The 16771-nt window shown below is 44.7% G+C and overlaps 1 protein-coding gene across 2 annotated transcripts in view; it reads left to right on the plus strand.

Annotated features, from left to right (window-relative positions):
- Positions 1-1728: 1728 nt before the first annotated feature.
- EPHA4 (EPH receptor A4) overlaps positions 1729-16771 on the plus strand; it is a 138042-nt gene continuing 122999 nt past the window's right edge. Inside the window, exons 1-3 of one of the 2 annotated variants that reach the window (XM_014843255.3) lie at positions 1729-1897; positions 4893-4960; positions 9076-9739. In XM_014843255.3, coding sequence (XP_014698741.3) covers positions 1807-1897; positions 4893-4960; positions 9076-9739 — 823 coding nt within the window. In that variant the 5' untranslated portion in view covers positions 1729-1806. The remainder of the gene's footprint in view (positions 1898-4892; positions 4961-9075; positions 9740-16771) is intronic. The other variant, XM_014843256.3, reaches the window with a different exon arrangement.

Here is a 16771-nt window from a genome sequence, read left to right on the forward strand (position 1 = left end):
CTCTCAGGCAGCCCCTGGGATGGTTGACTCTGAGTTTCTCCTTGAAACGCTTTCCGATCCCGTCTTCCGTAATCCAGCTGGCGAGAAGCGCAACAAGACTCCCGGGTCCTCTCCACCGCCTCCCGCCGCCACGCCGCGGGGGTGGCGTGGGTGCGCCGGACGCAGGCAGGTGGATGGAAAGACACCCACGGACACACCTCCTCCCTGCGGGTCGCTCCCGGCTGTCTTTGTCCGCTCGCCTTTCCGCGGGGGCCGCGCGCTGCCGCGTCTGGCCGGCAGGTGGCGCGGTTGGTTCACGAAGAGCCACTGCCGGAGCGGGAAGGGAGCTTCCACCTCCTCGCTGTCGCCCTCCCGCTGGGACCCAGGCTCGGGAGAAAAACCCGGCCCTACCCTGGAGGGAGACAGAGGAGGGGCAGCCTGGCAGCCTGGGAGGAGGGAAGGTGGGAGGCCTCGTCAGCAATCGGGGCCCCTTCAAACTTCCGGAGAAATGTACCGGGACGCGTCGGGGGCCGGTCCCCCGGGCTGTCGGCTGCGTTGCCGTCGCTGGCCGGCGCTCAGGTGGCTGAACCGGCGGCCGGGGCATCGGGGGACAGACCAGTCGTGCCTGCGTCCCCAGGAGGTCGGCAGGGACACCCACGGCGCCTCGGCAGAGGCAGCTGCGAGGATTCCTGGGGGTCCTGTCTCCCACCACCATCTCCGGGGGCGGCGAGAGCTGTGGGGACCCGGTCGAAGCAGGGGAGCGGTCGGAGCGCAGAGCTGCAGCAACCGCTCCCGGCGCCTCCGAGGTCCCACGGTGATGTCTGTGCAGCCGCAGGTCCCCGCACTCGCACTTGAGCTCTTCGCTTCTCCCCCCGAGCCTGGACTTGCTGGGCCCGGTTCCAGGATTCCCCCCGGGAAAGACACGGTTGCTTCCCCGCAGCCAAGGCCATCTCGGGGCGTCTCGCCGCAGTGGGGAGTACTGTGCTGGGGCTGGAACGAGACCCACGGGGTGAGCGCCGGGATGAGCTCAGAGGGGGCTTCTCGGTTGCTGGAAAGTCATTCGTTCAGTCTCTGGGGACAGAGACTGAGCCCCTGCTTCCGGCCCGGCGCTGCACTAGACGTCGGGGACCGATGAGGTCCTTGCTCTCCAGGCAGTTGGAGAGCCTGGGAAGAAAAGAGTAACCAAGCCACAAAACTCCCCCCAAAGAACATTTCATGTGGAGATGCGCCACAAAGACACCAAACAGGGCAAGGTAGATGTGGGGGGCTGAGGCCGCGCGCAGGAGTGAGGGTGCAGCCCCAGCCGGGGAACGCGCGCGACGCGAACCTCAGCAAAAAGCAACAGCTAAGAAGCAGCTTAACTTTATACTTATTTTATTGCGATAAAAGAGCCTTTTCCTCCATCTCAAACCGCCCATGGGGGGAAGAGGGTGCTGCCAATCTTTCCTCGGGCTCCCTCGCAATCAACTGTCTTTCGAAGCTCCCTCCACCGCCCGGGGGCTGGACCCCTGAGGTGGCGTCTGGGGACCTCGCTGCCTCGGTCTGGCAGGGGCTGGGACCCTGCAGAGCTCGCCCCCTCAAACCCCGGGAGACCTCGCGCCCCGTGGGGCCCGGAGGGGGCGGGGCCTCAAGGCGGGTTCTGCTTGGTAGGGGCGGGGCCGGGCCGCCCCGTGTGCGCCACCATTGGCCGCATGCCCCAGACTGGCGGGTGCACGTCACTGGCTGGGCCCACCCCCTTGGCAATGTCTTCAGCCTGCTGCACTCCTAACTTAAGCATTTATTCCACTGGGATAGAAGCGGCAGGAGCAGCGTTGGCACCGGCGAATCATGGCTGGGATTTTCTATTTCCTCCTCTTTTCGTTTCTCTTTGGGATTTGCGACGCTGTCACCGGTTCCAGGGTGTACCCCGCGAATGAAGGTAGGAGCTGGGGGCCTTTCTGCGGTCGGGGACAGAGAGCGGACGATCCGCGAGTGACTGTTCCCCGGGAACGCGAGGCCAGCAGATGTGGGGGGATCCCGGCGTGAGCGGTGCGCCCCGAGAAAGGGGCAGGGCCGAGGGGATCCGCAAAGGGGAGGCGGGGAGCGGCTGGCCAGTCTGCCCTGGGGCGATGACCCGTGCGGGCTGCGGGGTTGCCCAAGTTTGCAGCGAAAGGACAAAGTTTATCAGCATCCGCCGGCGAGGCCAGCTCGAGGCGCCCCGAGGGGATGCACGGGATCAGCGCCAGGATTAAAACCGAAAAATTCTGTGGACCTGGTCCTCCCTACCACCAATCCCCCACCCAGCCCCGGTCGAGGGGGAAACGGAAGCCTGGAGCGCGATGAGGGCTTTTGCTCCCGGGCTCTTGCGAAAGCCTTGCGAGCTCTGGTTTCTGCAAAGTTTCCCGAGCACTGCGCTTCCCCGGACCCGCTGCGGGGCCTCCGTGGCGCAGCGGTTGTGGCGCCGCTCGCCAGTGACCTGATTTCTAGCGCTCGGCGTCAGACACCTTTCTCCCCGCCGGGCCCCGCGTCCCGGGGGTGCGATCCCCGGCCTAGGGGACCCAGGCTCCTCAGATCATCCCGCAGACCTGGGGAGCCCGCCGGCAAGTTGAACATACTCGAGCTTTGCTAGTTTGCAAGGAACGAGAGGGACCGACTGGACTCGTCTCGGTGCTCAGTTTTCTGCGCGCCTGTTTGGACGTTCTAGAAGGGTTGTGTGTGTGTCTGTGTCGGGGAGGTGGGGGTTGATCATTTAGTTGCTGATGATCACAGAGAAAGGCGAGTTGAGTGTGTGCGTGTGTATGTGTGGGTCTGTGTGCGTATGCGCGCGCGCGCAAATGCGTGTATGTGGGTGCGCGGGTGCCCGCGTGGGCGCGGACGATTGTGTGCCTGTGCGTGAGTGCCCTGATCGTGTGCGCGTACATTCCGGCGAATGCTCGTGCTCGAGCCCGCCTGCATCTAGCCTTGCATCTGTCTCTCCGACTTTTTCACACGCCCCCTCCCCCATCCATCCATCCATCCATCTATTCATCCGTCCGTCTCTCCAGGATCCGTCCATCCATCCTTGTGCAATCTATCATTTTCCCTGTTCCGAAGGAGGGAGCCAAAAACCAACTTAGCCTTGGCTGGTCAGCCGGTACCCAGAGCTCGCCAGACGGAGGCTCCGAGAGAGTCACACACCTGCCAGCCGACACTGCTTGGGAAAAAAGGGGCGCGCTCTTACCCTCTCCGTCTCCTCTCTCCTTCCGACGTAGCTTCTGGTGCTATCTCGGCCCCTGCCGCCCCTCAGTCCATAGGGTCATTTCTCTGCCCGGAGTCGTGGCCCCCGCGTTCTCCTGACTGCTTCGCACACTTAATTAGGACGCCCCCAAGACTTCTCGCACCAGACACAGAGGAGGTTTCTTTCTTTCTACCCTTTCCCTGCGTTTTTTTTTTTTTTTTTGGCAACCAAAACTTGGGAGCCCCAGGCACAAAAAGGTGCTGATGGAGCCGTAGGCTGATGTGGAAAGTGGGGGAGGGGGAGTCTGCCCCCCTCTCCTCCCCCTCCTCCCCCTTAAAAATTAATTCATTTTGTTGCTTTTTATTCCCATCACGTTGCCTTTTCTCCCTTTTACCCTCCCTTTCTACTCCCTCCCTTTTTTTGTAAATTGGGTCTTATTGTTCCCTTTGTGTCCCTAATCCACCTTACATAAATCCAAATGGATGTAGCGGGCTTTTCTCTAGGGACCGAGAAGAGAGAATGGGGAGGGGACGCAACTCCGGGCGGGAGAGACCCCGGGAAGAGTCCACATTTTAAAATAATTAACAGACCCCAGGAATTCAGGCTTCTCGGTAAAACCAGGAGCAAGAGCCTGGTTTGAACTCCTTTGACTTCGGGGTGAAATGAGGGGAAGTGGGCAGAATTCAGGGGTCTGGGGGTGACATTGAGGGTTGGGGTGCGCAGGAGCAAAGATGAAGGCCTCCCATTCCCACCCCTCCCCCCGCTGAAGAGCCAGCCTCGCTGATCAAATTAATAACCCAGTGGTTCCTTTGAGATGGGCCTTTCGACCCTCAGACCTGCAGATCTCTGTGGGAAAGGGAATACGAGAGGTTAGGAATTCACTGCGTCCTTTTCAATGTCCCCGTGCCTAGGACTGTTGCTGCCTGGGCGGGATAAGCAGCTCTGTCGCCGCCGTCCGAGTCCCCCAAGCTTGGACGCGTACTCTTAGGTGGGGCAGAAGCATGCTAGCAGTCTCAACCAGCACTCCATACCTGAAATTCAAACGAGTGATTTCCTCCTGGGCGGAGGACGGGTCTCCGACTGTCCTCAAAAAGACCTGGGAAAGAATACTTCAGTCCATTTGTATCTAAGTCTAGGCGTCTGCCATTCTCGGTTTCTGAAACTTTGATATTTAAAAAAGCAGCTCATACCACATCCAGGGCCTATTTCTTTGCTGGCGGAGGGGGAAAAAATGTGGGAGGGGGGAGGCTTTTCATGACTCTGAGTCCTCTCTGCTAGAATTCACTTGTGGCTCTGTCACCATGATGATGAGTTATGTGGTCATCTGAAACTTGCAAAAACAAATAACTCTAGGAGATAGCAGACAGAGATGAATGCAGATTTTGCTCTGGAGTGTAACTACTCTACCATAGATCTATTTATTTTTCTGAATTGTACTTGAGATTCCTTAGTCGTCCCTTTCAGAAAATGAATCAACTGAGCCCTGGGATGGAATTTTAAATGCTAAGCAAGTTAAATAAATAAGAACCTGCAGATTTAAAGAGGGGAGAAGATCAAGTGAGTAATGATTATTTACATAAGTGAGACCAAGTTTAGTTTCTGATCAGAGTTGGATATGCGCACCCTGGGCACATATGGAAACGCTCAGGCAAATGGTTTTTGTACTATTGGCTTTTTGCAATTGGAAATTAATCTATTTTTCTTTGTTTTCTTGTAGTTACCTTGTTGGATTCCAGATCCGTTCAGGGAGAACTTGGGTGGATTGCAAGCCCTCTGGAAGGAGGGGTAAGTTCCGAGTCGCTTTCTGATCCAAAGGGTAAAATGGAGTGATTAGCAACTTTCTGAGAGTCCTAATGGCTTGATTCTTGTTGATTGTGGTGAAGGGGTCAGATTCCCGCCATGGCCTAGGAAGTGAATTACGCTTTGTTGGAGAAATCCTATACTCCCTTTGGATAGCTGTGCCATGGAAGAACTAGAAACCAAAAGGGCAGAGAGGGGTTTCAAAATTAGGAGATTGGTGGAGGCATAGACTCAATGCCTATTAAAAAACTAAAATACCGACAGGAAATAGGAGCTGGGGCCCAAATTAGAATTTATGCCTATTACTGTGAGGGCCATTGAAGTCCTGACGGTTAATTTCAGAGCAATTGTTCTGTTTCCAGATGAGGAAAATGAATAAATAGAGATACTAGGGAAGTAACATTTCTAATTGCAACAGGCACGGGTTTAGTTCTGTGCATAAGCAGTGCGGGCTCCGGACAACCTTAAATCATCTGCGGTTCTCATGCATAGTGAGTGAAAGCCTTATAGGAACTTGTGCCAGGCGCACGATATATGCAGAAAGTCCCCCAAGCTTGAGTATTGTTGGTGCTCAGTGGGAAAAGTTTAAGTATTTGGAATCTTGGTTCTTTGGGGATCCAGGAGACTGGATTATAAAGTATGAGAGAGCTCATCGCTTTTCATTTCTTCTCTAATTTTCCATCTCTGCCTCCATCAGAAGATTCAGAGAGTAGATTTAGGTCAATGGCCCCATTCAGCTACCCCACCCTCCCCCTCTTAATAACAGGTCAGAATGAATCAGTTTGGGAAAGAAATCAGTACAACATGTAACTTTGATTTCTGCCAAATTGGAATCACTCTCAAATCCTTTAAAAATTAAGCATATCATCCTACCTTTGCTTCATAATCTGTCACTGAGTCAATTGATTAAAAACAACGGGATGAAAAATCAGGAGTCTTTTCCCAGGCAAAAATTGTACTGCCAGCTCCCAGTATGGTCTGTTGCATAAACAATAAAGGATTAAAAACTAAAGATTCATAGAAACTGTTACAGAAGACTAGTTTCAAATTTAAGACAAGGCAAGGAAGCAGTCATGAAAATGGAGAATTTTAGGCTTTTTCCAAAGCAGGTTCTGTAATCTATTGGAAATAAAACAGAGATTGCCCTGCCTTTCTGTTTTCAGCCTGAACTTGAATGCAGTTGGTTGAGTCCCTGCTGAAAAATTCTAGTCTGCCCTCAAAACCATTTTTTTAAAAGGAGGGAGAGTGATTGGCAGGCCTCTGGCTGTGTAGACAGGCTGTATTCACCACTGATTGCAGGCAATTGCCCTCATCCTTTGAATGCGAAGAAAGGTACAGCTTTATCTTGTGAGAGTCAGACTCTTGTTAATCCTATACCCTGGAAAGGTCACTGATTCAGGGAAGCATTCCCATGCTACACCAGGGCTATTGCTCTGTGGGTTGAATGTATTAGAACTGCGAGCAAAATTGAGGATAGAAGGTATCAGTACTTGCATTAAAAAATTTAATGTCTGATTTTTCTTACTGGATGCCCTCAAGTTTGAAGAGAGAATGCATCTAGTATGATTTTGCACCTGACTTGTTACACTAAATATCCATGTGACCTATTTAAAAGCAAGGAGTGACACATTTTTTAGTATAGTCTATGGTCTATCTAGTTTCTGGAAAGCTTTTATTGCAATTTAATATCCTGCAGACATCTTTCCCCCTGCCTTCCCACAACTGCTGAAAGAGCGCCTGGTTCCTTTTTCTAGACACAGAACTTCTTTTGGCTGTCTCAAAGTCTCTTAAAAACATTCTCTGCATAGCTGGTTGTATACAACCCAGAACTTTTTACTGGCTGAATGTAGACTTCTGAATGTAAAATGTTGTTTGTTCCTTTTCTTACATATTACATGTGTAACATTTTAAGTATTATTGGGAGGGGTTAGAAATGAAATTTTACTTGTGTATAATAGAATTTGTCATTCCCAAAAATACATAGTAGCCATTGAGAAATTATGTGCCAAATCATAAAGTTTAATTAATCTCTAGGTGATGAAACTGAAGAGGACTTTTTCAGGCTTAGAATGAAGCGATGAATTGCGTATCTACCAAGGAGAAATGAATTGGCTTTAAAAAGTTCCTTCCAGCTGAGAGAAAAAGCATATCTAAGTCTTTTGATTATTCTGAAATCTCTACTTAGAACGGTTCCCCTCTTTTTTGGCTGGAAACTTGGAATTACAGTTTTGTCCAATAATGACATTTATTTGTTGTTATTTTTAAAAAGAAAAAGAAACTTTTGACAATACCACCGAGGCAAAATGAAATATAGTCAGAGACAACTCGCTGTTCTCTTTTTTTCCATCAGAACAAGTAAGCAGAACATGAAAATAATGGAAAGTGATGACGCCTGATGGCAACATTGTAGCAAAAGCCCAGTTTCTTAGCAGTGTTCCTTTAGAGGAGTATATTGAGTTTCTGACACTGATGGTGAAATACAAAACTAAGGGGAGACTTGCCATTGTTCTGGCAAATTGATCAATGTGTGTAGACAATTACGTTCAGGCTGGAAAATTCGCTTCAGACCTGAATTACCCTGTATGAACCCTGTGGAGATATCCCTATGTGCTTTCATTTACATTGATAAATGTGATTTTCCATACTCTCTTTGTTCTGAGATGAGAAGCATGCTGAGTAGGGGTTTTTTGAAGGTGGGGATCTATTTTTGGATTTACATGAATTTCCCCAAATACGTAAATTACTGGTGATTTATTGCTTAGTGGATGAAAAGAAATTTTAATCACCACAGGGCACTTATCCCTCCCAGTTCCAACTTTCATAATGGTGGCAGATAAAAGGGATGCGGAATTTTATGCATTATGGTCTTCCACATAGTCACATTTCCATCCATTAATAGTTTTCCAATGCACAGACGGAAAACCCCTTAAAAGATACGTTATGATTCTATGTACTTCATTGGACTGAATGAAGCTTTAAGCGGAGCTATTATAGAATACAAATTTTTTTAAACTATGCTTTTTTCTTTTAATTATATTCATGTGTCAGATACTGAGGCTGGTTGACACCAGATCTATATAAATGCACTACTGCAGGTATTAATGAAGAATTGGAGGCTCGCTGGCAACCTCATAGGGAGCCCCCAAACCGTCTTGCTGCTTTTAGGATTACTTGAAAGAGTATGGCGAGAGTGGAACCACACCTGTAGTTACAGTAATTGTGCTGAACTCTGATTGTCTCACCCTTAAAATCTTTATGTCAGAAAGTAGATTGCAAAAAAAAAACTCTACCATCCTCCTTTAATTTTCTTGGGCTTTCGATGATAAATACCACTTTCGATGATAAATACCACTTTGCTTAGAAGCAAAGCATGTATGCATTCATGTCTACTTATGTATCTATGGTTTAAAAATAAGAACAAGGTACAAGCTTTTTAAATGAATACATGCTTTTGAAAAGTGTTCCACCATTATAAATTCAGTGTACTTGAGAAACCCAACTGTAAAATTTACGCTCTATCTTCCCAGGATTACTGAAACCAGAATGGTGAGATTTTCATTTTCCTTTAAAAGGTAGTGATGGTGCCAAAAAAATCGACTGACATTTTTTTAGGTATTAGAGAGCAAAGTTTTGACAGGAGCACCACTAATTAACTGATAATTGTCTTCCTTTGGCAAGCGCTACTCTTCCTGCTCTTAATTTGCAGGTCTCTGCTCAGTTGTTGAAGCAGTACACATACAAGTTTTTCATTTATGAGTAAATTTGAACTGTTGCCACTTGAAATTGTAGCTGTTGTAAGAGGTGAATTTGAGGTTGTTAGACCACCGCAAAGAACTGCTGAGAGCTCATAAGCAATAAATCCACCAATGCCTTTGGATTTTAGGCAAAAGAATGAAACATTTAAAAAAAAAAAAAAACACTTCCCAATAAAATATTGTTTTATCTCACATAAGATGCTTTATCAGTGAGGGCTGGTGCCCGGTAGTTTCCTTTCTTATTGAAACTAAAAATCACTGGTGTCCTATGAGAGCAAAATAGGCTTGACAAATCACTGTATGACGAAATCTCGTGATTGATACATTTCCTTTGGCTCTTTGCAGTGGGAGGAAGTGAGTATTATGGATGAAAAAAATACGCCAATCCGAACCTACCAAGTGTGCAACGTGATGGAACCCAGCCAGAATAACTGGCTACGAACTGACTGGATCACCCGAGAAGGGGCTCAGAGGGTGTACATTGAGATTAAGTTCACCTTGAGGGACTGCAATAGTCTTCCGGGCGTCATGGGGACCTGCAAGGAGACGTTTAACCTGTATTATTATGAATCAGACAACGACAAAGAGCGTTTCATCCGAGAGAGCCAGTTTGCCAAGATTGACACCATCGCTGCCGACGAGAGCTTCACCCAAGTGGACATTGGCGACAGAATCATGAAGCTGAACACGGAGATCCGGGATGTAGGGCCGCTGAGCAAAAAGGGGTTTTATCTGGCTTTTCAGGATGTGGGGGCCTGCATTGCCCTGGTATCGGTCCGCGTTTTCTATAAGAAGTGCCCGCTCACGGTTCGCAATCTGGCCCAGTTTCCAGACACCATCACAGGGGCCGATACGTCTTCCCTGGTGGAAGTCCGAGGCTCCTGTGTCAACAACTCAGAAGAGAAGGATGTGCCAAAAATGTACTGTGGGGCAGATGGTGAATGGCTGGTACCCATTGGCAACTGCCTGTGCAATGCTGGGCATGAAGAGCGGAATGGAGAATGCCAAGGTAAGAGGAGCCATATTGTACTTTTCATTAGGGCTTAGTGCACGTAATTAAATCAGAGATGAGACTAAATGGAGTAAAGCCAGTAATTAGCAGCCCCTGTGGGATGTGGTGGGACAGAGGGGTCTAATGAGTAAGTGCTATAGCTCCAGGTGGCAAGGCTAAGACTTTTCTAACACCAACGAAATAAATGATGCTGCTGTAATCAGCAGAAGGCCAAACACATTTGCTAACAGGCACTTAGATGTGAACTGGCTTGATGCGTCCTCTCAAATGTAAATGAACAAGCTGAAGAACTGGGCTTGATTGATCCTCGCTTACAGAGAGCGCACACATTTTCAAACCATAGTTTTCCCCTCTATAGACTTGGTGAAATGGCAAGGACGGTAAATCTCTCTCCTCCTATGTATATGTATGTGAGCGATTTAAATGTGAAATTAGGATTGCGCTGTTACAGTTCCCTCCAGCTGATTAAAATCGAGCTGTGTGAGGACAGTTCAGTTTTCCCTGCCTGGTGGACCAGTGTAGACATGACTCAACAAAGTGGAATGACAGTGTTTTGAGTCCATTCTGTTCCACTAAGCACCCATTGATAGCGTCTCTAAGTGAAATTAATCTTGATGAAAGACCTCTTTATTTCCCTGAGGAGGTGACAGAGAGTTAGTAAGAGTCTTCTTATTTGATCTGTGGTCAGAGGGAATAGTAAATTGTGATCCATTTTGGTTATTGAGTTTTGGAAGAGGTCTAGATATTTTTTATCGTGTTAATTACTGTTTGTCATATTACTAAGATGACTTTTTCTCACCTCAAGTTCAGTGTATGCAATTCCTTTTTCCCTGCTGTCCCCTTTCTTTCAGAATACTGGGGAGTTTGTAAAATTTTTTTCTTAGAACAGCTTTGTTTCTGAGTAAAGGATGAGAGTAATCCATATTTATATGGATTGCTCATGTCATGAGTGGATTAAGGCTTAAAAAAAATCAGTTGTTCAAGGTTTCTATTTTGCTTGGTATTTATTTTTAGTGGTTGTCAATAGTCTGCTGCCAGCAATCTTATTATGATTACTACCAAACAGTGTAACTCTGGTGCGATCTATGGAACAGAGCAGAATAATCTTTTTCTCAGGGTGGTTGTTGAGTTGTAGACCGGATGGTCCATGGTTCACCTGATTTGGTGATTAAAGAGCCTGAAATAACTGACTGCCAAACAATTTGTCTGGCATTTCAACCATGTTAATGACAGGGTGGGATTAACCATGGGGCAATCCACTTGACTGACTGGAAATCAACAGTTGTAACCTAAAGAAAATTGCATTTTTGATAATTGGGTGTCATAGAGTTATGCATTTCTTCTTTCGTAGTTTATACTTTTCTGAAGTGCCACTCTTGATTTGCTGTAATTACTTCTAGAAGTAGCTAACAGTGAATGTCTTTTAATTTCATTGTAAATAAAACAGAATAAAGGCTGGCAACCTTTTCTGTTGACCTAGAGTCAAAAGGTAAACTTATAAATTTGAAGATTTAGAAGTTGGAATTTAAATTTTTTTATAAAGATTCCTTTCTTGCCATTTTGTTTGCCTTGACTTAGCAACTGCTAGACAAACTCTACTAAACTGAAACCTCGAAGGATATTCTGATATTAATATTAGAAAGTGTTTGAGTGCACTGTTATTGGCACCTAAATTACAATAATCATAGCAGGAACAGTGAAATGAACAGGGCAATGACACTGCATCACATTTTAGAGTAAATTATTCTGCTTTTTCGATTTTTGTAAGACAGGACTTGCACATCTTCACATGTCAAGGTTCTCATATATATTTTTTTAAAAACCCACCATTGTCTTCCATTTCCTGCTCAAATTTTCCCACATCTGGCATTAGCACATCTCTCTGTATCTAATGTCATTGATTTTCAATTGTCACAGAGCCCACTAACTCATTCATTGCTGCACTGTGAAACTCCTTGACATTTTTACAACCCAAATTAGAAGGAAAAGAGAAAAAGATGGAAGGGGAAGTGAATGTAAAGGCCATTGAGCATTTTAGTGGTTTGCTTTATGGAAATAATCTTGGGGATTCAGTTAATCATGTGGCTGATGGAAGGGGAGGGGCTCAATGTTTTAGGTCCAGTCCATTTCTGAGCAAACTGTTCCCAACACAAGGCCAGATATTTAGTGGAAGGAGAAGGTCGATTGAGTCATTTTAGAGAATCTTCAGTGTTTTTACACCTGCTACCCAGGTATTCCATTTGGTACTCGTAAAATGATTAACTCTTTCAAGAAGGCACTTTGTACACAAAACCTTTCACTGTACTTGTTTGTTTTTGATACGACAGGTCAGAATTTCTGATGAATTTAGGGGGGAAGGAACAACTTGAATGACAAAAGATCCTTAAATTCCAAACTTGAGTGAGATTTTTTAAAGATGACTCAAGACTGTACAAATCTTAGGAGTAATAAAAATGGTTGTCTCCATCCTTGACATCATTGCTGGGGTATCAGAGAAGCATCCAGTAGAGCAGAAAAAACATCAAGACAAGGAAATGTGTCTCAATTTAGTCACTTAGCTGTATGACCTTGAACTTGTTTCTTAAGTCCTCTGTGCCTCGGTCTATCCATCTATAACATGGATTGATAATAATTGTACTTGGCTTATAGACTTAGAACACTGATGCGAGATGGGTAAAAGTCACCTTGCAGATTGTAAAGCAGTAAGCCAATGTTAATGCTAGCGTTTCTTTTATCATTCTGCTCTTCCCAAGGTCATAGCTGTTGACATTTAAGAGTGTTGAATTGGCAGGGGCTGGCTTGGTGGCGCACTGGTTAAGTGCGTCGCATGTTCCGCTTTGGAGGCCAGGGTTCGCCGGTTCGATCCCGGGCGCAGACATGGCACCACTTGGCAAGCCATGCTGTGGTAGGCATCCCGCATACAAAGTAGAGGAAGATGGGCACAGATGTTAGCTGAAGCCCAGTCTCCCTCAGCAAAGAGAGAAGGATTGGCAGCAGATGTTAGCTCAGGGCTAATCTTCCTCAAAAAAAAAAAAAAGTGTTGAATTGAAACAGTAAGAGGGAAGCCCATCTCCTTGCCATTCTTGGAAGTCAAGGCTAAAGATAGGGAACATTGCCCTTGCCCTAAAAAAGAATAATGTCCATTTTCGCGCTTCATATTGAAAACGGTATTTGGAGAGTGTCGTTTTTCTTTGTCCCCTGTAGGAAAGAGAACTTTCCTTTGAGTGAGAGAAAAGTGATTTGGGAGTGGGACAAGAAAGACCAGGGTGTAAAGAAAACTTGAGAGGGCTGTAAAGGCAAACTGGCAAGTTTTCAGAACGCTGGCAGCAGGTTCCTCCCCAATTGTCTTTTCAATGGGTCGACTGTGGCAGGACAAATAGAAGAACAGGTGAAAGGTCACCTACTTCCTCATCCATCTTCCTTAGGGTCTGGGAGGTCAGGGCAAAGATTGATGAAGATCTTAAACGTTTGACAAAGGATCCTTGGACAAAAATGGTCAAGGCGGGTGGGGGCCTGGGCTGTGCTGTTGTTTGAATCTAACCCTGGTCATCTGCCTGAGTCCTCAAGGGACCTTGGGGACAGAGCTACACTTCCTCTTGGAGTTCTTACCTCCAAGCGGTACATGCTAATGGAGGCGAAGGCTGAAGAGCTGCGTCGAAAGTGTCAAGAGCGCAGGGTGACGGCAGGCTTGCCCTCTGAGGCAGCTGCAAGTTCATTCTGCTCTTGAATAGCGTTTTCTGAAATGATTTGGCTCAGGCTTGGCAGGACGATACAGTGTTAGCCACTCCGTCTTCTCCAGGGGCATGTGTGGCCGGCGTGAGCAGCAGCTTGACCTTGCCTAGTGATTGGGTGCTGAGGATGACTAACTGTTCTGGTTAGTCTAGTTACGAGGTCTGCTCGGACTGTATGAAAATGGAAACAAATCCAACTCAGACCCCACCCCCCCCACACATACATACATACCCTCCAGGGAGGGAACGTTCCAGATGTCTTACAGGGTTGTTTTCATTACCTCAGAAATATTAAGCAGAAGAAAGAGAGGAAAAGATTCATTATTAACTTATTTTTTGCTTAATTAAAAAGGTGAAAAATGAAAGGAAAGTCACAAATTTACTCTTTGTGAAATATTAATAAGCAACGTTTTCAGAGAGTGTATCTTAAAATAATACTAGTAAAAAGAAAATATTCTTATGGAGTCACTCAAAGTCAAATAATCACAACTGTGACAAAATTTAGCTAGGTGGTGTCAAGTCTTGCTGAAATATACAGTTTTGCTATAAATTGGGGTCATATATGACTAGGACTTGTATTATATTTAGTTGCATATATGACGCCTTCATGTCAGCAAAAGGTGTCTTATTAAAAGCTCCTTTGAGAAAGAACAAGATAGAGATGCTTTGATAGCTGTAAAATAGAAATATTTCAAATGTGTGCTCTGAAAAGGAGAGAGCTGTGTTAAAAAGAAAAAAAAAAAGAAAAGGTGACTATGTTTTCCTAGTATACTATAGAGGGACCTCAGGAGAAAGAAATATTGGAAAGGAAGCATTTAAAATCTAGTTCAGAGAGATGCTGCTTCATATCCTTTCCACTTTTGAAATTTTTCTTCTACCTTTGAATCATATCTTTAAGAATCAATTGCTTGAATCACATGGCTGCTTTTATCTCCGGCTTTGAAGCGTGGCTGTGATCATTGAAAGACACACTTCTTTATGTACGGGAAGAGTGGGCTTTAATTATTGTCCTTTTTCCGTTATACTTTTTTATTTCTCCTTCTTCATGTGACCGGGCTTCTTTTGTGAGTATGAATCATGCAATGATCTCTATTTTGGGTTCACCTAAGCATCACATAGGAATTATCTCAGTTAGGGATTTTTGAATATGGTGTTTAAGATTTGATGACTTTTTTCAGTCTAGCTGAGTTTCCCTGTACCTTTCAAAACTGAATTAAGACGTAATTATTCTGTTAAGGCTTAAGTCTTTAGGAAAAAGACTGATTAAGTGGCTTTTCAGTTGCTACTGTTCAGAGGTGGTCGTGATATAAGTTTGACTTTCACATCATTGAACTTTACTACTTAAGTGGGTTTTTTTTGACCTTTAATTGATGAATTTAACATTACCAACAAACTACATGCTTCAAAGTCTTACTCCAACATTTTATGAGTTACCAGTCTTTACAGTTTGGCAGGTAACCTAAATGCATCTTATACGTGTATTTAAAAAAAATAACAGAAATAGAATCATCCTCTTAACTGTCATCTTGTTTTTATGATGCTTGACTATTTACCATGGACGTCATTCCATATTAGAGAAAGAGAACTTTTCTTCATTCTTCATAATTGATGATTACTATTCTGCAGTATGACTATGTCAAACTTCATTTAATTTTTCCCTCATTGGTAGATATTTAAGGTTGTCTTACTTTTTCCTGGTAATATTTTTAAATAAACACTAATTTGTAAATGTATTTGTACATTTTTGTTTAAAAGTTGAATGATTAACATTGCTTTGTTATTTTTCTGGCTTATCTTGGACAAGGGAATTTAATAAAACTTCTTTATCATGAGAAAGTAAGTAAAGGAGTATAACCCATTATAACCAGACAAGCAACGCCAGCAATGATTATGGAACATAGTGGTGTCTTATTAAATGTTCATTGGATGAATAAATAAATGCATAAGGAATTGTGGCCTGTTTCATATTAAACGTTTATTTGGCAAAGTAATGTTTCATGGAGTCAGCATGAGATATCAAAATCTTTGCATATGACTAACGTATTAATGGGGTCCATGTTTATAATCCCTACTTCAGTTGGGTCTTAACTATTTTCATCATGTTTATGAATCATCTTTGTGCCTGAATGTTCAAAAACCTCTGTAGCACATGAGTCAACATAGAGTTGTTAGTACACAATGACTAAGGCCTGCCTTTGGAATTTGCCTCTGGAGTTTAGTTACTAGTTGTGCTACTTAACCAGATGTGTGATCGTGGGCGCTAACTTAACCTCCCTTACCTCAGTTCACACTTGTAAATTGGTGTCAGTAGTATGTTACTATGTATGCTACACATATATAAGCATGTATGTATAGAATAAAGGGTTTAGGGTAGTGCCTAGAATCATTAAGGGCTTAGTAAATGGAAATGGTTATTGTTAATTTTATTGTTGTTAGATGGAAATATGGTGACAACGTGGGCTATTTGATTAGAGTCTGTTCAACAGTGAAAGCAGTTCATTTAGGCCCAGGGTAGAGGGGTTTTAGTTTTCGTTTTTAGAGGGGGACAATGCTGACACAGAAGCAGGGGCAGGGGACGGCATGAAATAGCTGGTCTTGTCTGTATTGATCAAATCCTCTGTTCCCCAAGTTATTGCACTAGTGCAGTGGTTCTCAAAGTGTGTTCCAGCTGTCTTCCCCAAGACCCTTTCATGTGGTCTACAAGGTCAAAAGTTTCTTAGTAATACTGAGATGTCATTTGCCCTTTCCCTCTCTTTTTATCATGAATGGAGTTTTCTGGAAGCTACCTGATATGTGATATCTCATCAAATTGAATATAAAAGAATACAAAGAAGCTAGCTGTCCTCTCTTAAGCCAGGCATTAAAGAGATTTACAAAAATAATTAATTAGTTAATTAAATAAAATATATTACTCTTCTCACAGATTTTCTTTTGTTTGGGAAATATATTTTTTCATTAAACTATGTTATTTGTGTTAACATGTAATGGATCTATTATTGAATTTTTAAAACGAATTAATAAATAAATACTTTAAAAATTCCTCAGTTTCAACTTCCAATGGTAAATATTGATAGCTTTAACTCATGAATAAACAGAAGCACTCCAGCATCCTCAGTATTTTTAAGAATGTAAAGGGGTTCCGAAACCAAAAGTTTGAGAACCTTTGCACTAGTCTATGCGCCTTTGAGTTTCCCTGGCAGGCATTTGAATTTGCTTCTGCCTGCTGCAGACATTTGAAAAATTAAAATGAATTAAGAGGCTCTGAAAACTGTTCCAGAATCTGGGAGATATAGGTAGC

This window comes from Equus asinus, chromosome 19 (assembly GCF_041296235.1).
Source record: "Equus asinus isolate D_3611 breed Donkey chromosome 19, EquAss-T2T_v2, whole genome shotgun sequence".
In the NCBI taxonomy this organism is placed as follows: Eukaryota; Metazoa; Chordata; class Mammalia; order Perissodactyla; family Equidae; genus Equus; species Equus asinus.